The sequence below is a fragment of the Penaeus chinensis genome, chromosome 29, assembly GCF_019202785.1.
Source record: "Penaeus chinensis breed Huanghai No. 1 chromosome 29, ASM1920278v2, whole genome shotgun sequence".
Classification (NCBI taxonomy): Eukaryota; Metazoa; Arthropoda; class Malacostraca; order Decapoda; family Penaeidae; genus Penaeus; species Penaeus chinensis.
The window spans coordinates 6444525-6447024 of record NC_061847.1 but is presented as its reverse complement, the minus strand read 5'-3'; the positions used below and the strand labels follow the sequence as shown (position 1 = coordinate 6447024).

Sequence of the window (2500 nt, the reverse complement as noted above, 5' to 3'; positions counted from 1 at the left end):
TTATAATTTCTTCCTTTCTACCTTTCTACATTTTCTTCTCTCCTACTTTAACAATTACTGGAATAAACAGAATATGTGCTGTGCAGAGGAAAGATTTATCCAAAACAGGATGAAAAGCAGAAAATCAAAGAGATAATGATAACTACAAAACAGAACTTGGCATTCTGAGTCCTTTTATCTTAGTTCTTCCAACGTACAGTCTGAAAAATAAAATGGTCTATGTTAACAGATTCATAACATATAAATGGATATGCATATATGGAAGTAACTCAAACACACAAAGCAGATTTATTTGAAAGATTTCTTGAAAAATCACTTTTGTTATTCACACTTGTGTTTATCAAATTGCTAGTATTTTTGAAATATCCTAATTTAAGAAAATTTACATATACTTAAAAAATATATATAAAGTAAAAAGAAAATAAAAAATAAAAAAATATGCATATACATACTGTATACACATACAAATGTAGATAAAAAAGTTAAAGAACATGAAATACATAAATTAATAAATAAGAAATCAGTTCAAAAGCTTACATCATAGAGTCTTCATAAATACATTTGCAAGCTCTGTATAACTTACTTTTAAAGCACTCTCAGCCTTTAGGTATTCTGGAGAGCCTGCCGGAATCTCCTTCATATATTTTTCGAGAGCTTCTCTGTCCTTCTGGGCAATGAAAACCTGCAAACATGACCAATTAATATAGGATGGCAAAACAGCACATTCTTTGTTGGATTTATTATTTCTGTCTTCTTTTTATTTCTTTCCTTCACTCAGTTAGTCATTCACTCTCTTTTGTTCTTTCTGTGTCTCTTACTCTCTTCTTTATTCTCTTCTGCTCTCTATTCTTTTCTCTATTCCTAACTTTCTCTCATTATATATCTCCTATCCCCTCAAATCTTTCCTCCTCTTCCTGTTCTCTCTCCCTCTTTTCCTTTTACTGTGCCTACACCCCAATAAAATGAAATATAGCCACAGTTACAAATCATTACAATTTATTGTTTCCTTTATCATTGTAATTATGTTTCGGTTCACCTTTACATCCACTTTTCTTTGCTGGTTTGTATTCAGACTCCCAACATGATACATCTACAGTACACTAAAAATGTCTCCACAATGTATTATAAGAAAGATAAACATGTTCCACCACTCACCTCCACAGCAGCTTGGTGACACTTGTGATTGACGGCTAACTTCAGGCGCGTGTCCATGGAGTCCAGCAAAGCAATGTATGCGGCCAGCACCTTTTGCGAAGAGAATATCCTCATTCATTTATCTTAAATTTAAAAAATCAATGTCTTGATATAACCATTTAACAAATTATGAAATAAAAATATCATCCCAATTGTAAACGTCAATTCACAAAGAAAAGATAATGAAACTGATGTATCATCTCCAGGACTTACATTGGATGGAGCATTGCTAGCCGCCAGGGTGTGTACTACCTGCTCAACCGGCAAGACATTCTTCACTAATCTACTAGAACCCGTAAATGCAGATGTAAGTGATCCCAGAGCTCCTCGCAAACCCTGGGAAGTGATAAATATGGTTATGAAAGTTTGAACAACTTTTTAGTCTCTCTGATACTTCTAAGAAATTTTTTTCATACCTTAGTCTTTTGTTCAGGATTTTCAAAATACTTGTATCATGTATTATTCATGTAACAGTCTTGAATATCCAACACACAAAAAACTGCTTATCTTTCAAAGTCTAACTTGTAAACAGGGAATTGATTTCTGATTCCCACATTCATATACAACACAAAAAATTCAATCTCACTTTCCACAACAAAAACATAGCTTATCACACTTACAAAAATAATTAGAGTAACTCCAGAGTAACTCACATCACACACATAAGACCATTTACAACCCACAATCTTGAAGTCCCTTCTCACCTTATTGCCCATCCAACTATCCAGGTCATTGGGCAAGGGCCAGTGATTGACCCTGGCCCGGCCCCTAATCACTGTCCACAGCACCTGCCTCTCAGGAATGCCATGTGCCTTCCTTAGAGCGGTGGGGCTAGCAGGGTGGGACTCAGGAGCATCCCAGTGATACATGCTGCAGTAGAAGAGGGTGGTGAGCAAGGACTTGTCAGTGATGCTGCTCACTCGTGGGTACTCCACCAGCATGGGATTGCTTTGGTCATGTGCGTCGGCCTCGTCAATCAGGATTTGTCTCTCTTGATGGGCAAAGGGATGAGAAGTGAAGAGAAAAATAACAATAATTAAGAAGAGGTTCACTTGTAATCTACAATTATTAGGTAAAGAAGTAAAATGGAAAATCAATTAATATGTGAAACACCCTACAGAATTTAGATCTCTGTCTTGCTGTTGTGATCCTCTTAAAGAGCTGATTCATATTAGCTTATGCTTTGTTGTGTAGAAGGGATTCTCATGAAAAAAAAATGTATACAAAAAAAATTATGATAATTCATTTCATTCTTGGCTTAGTCCAAGATAAATATAAATTGCAAAAATATGGTCCTTATGAATAT

General features: G+C 35.1%; 1 protein-coding gene across 2 annotated transcripts in view; it reads right to left on the bottom strand.

Moving 5' to 3' along the window:
* Window positions 1-2500, bottom strand: part of LOC125040696 (spermatogenesis-defective protein 39 homolog) — a 10969-nt gene that overhangs the window by 658 nt on the left and 7811 nt on the right. For both annotated transcript variants that reach the window (XM_047635387.1, XM_047635388.1), the window contains exons 10-14: window positions 1899-2185; window positions 1408-1530; window positions 1156-1245; window positions 584-682; window positions 1-200 (exon numbers count right to left, since the gene is read on the bottom strand). The exon at window positions 1-200 is cut by the window's left edge and continues 658 nt beyond it. In XM_047635387.1, the coding sequence (XP_047491343.1) occupies window positions 180-200; window positions 584-682; window positions 1156-1245; window positions 1408-1530; window positions 1899-2185 (620 nt within the window). In that variant the 3' untranslated portion in view covers window positions 1-179. The remainder of the gene's footprint in view (window positions 201-583; window positions 683-1155; window positions 1246-1407; window positions 1531-1898; window positions 2186-2500) is intronic.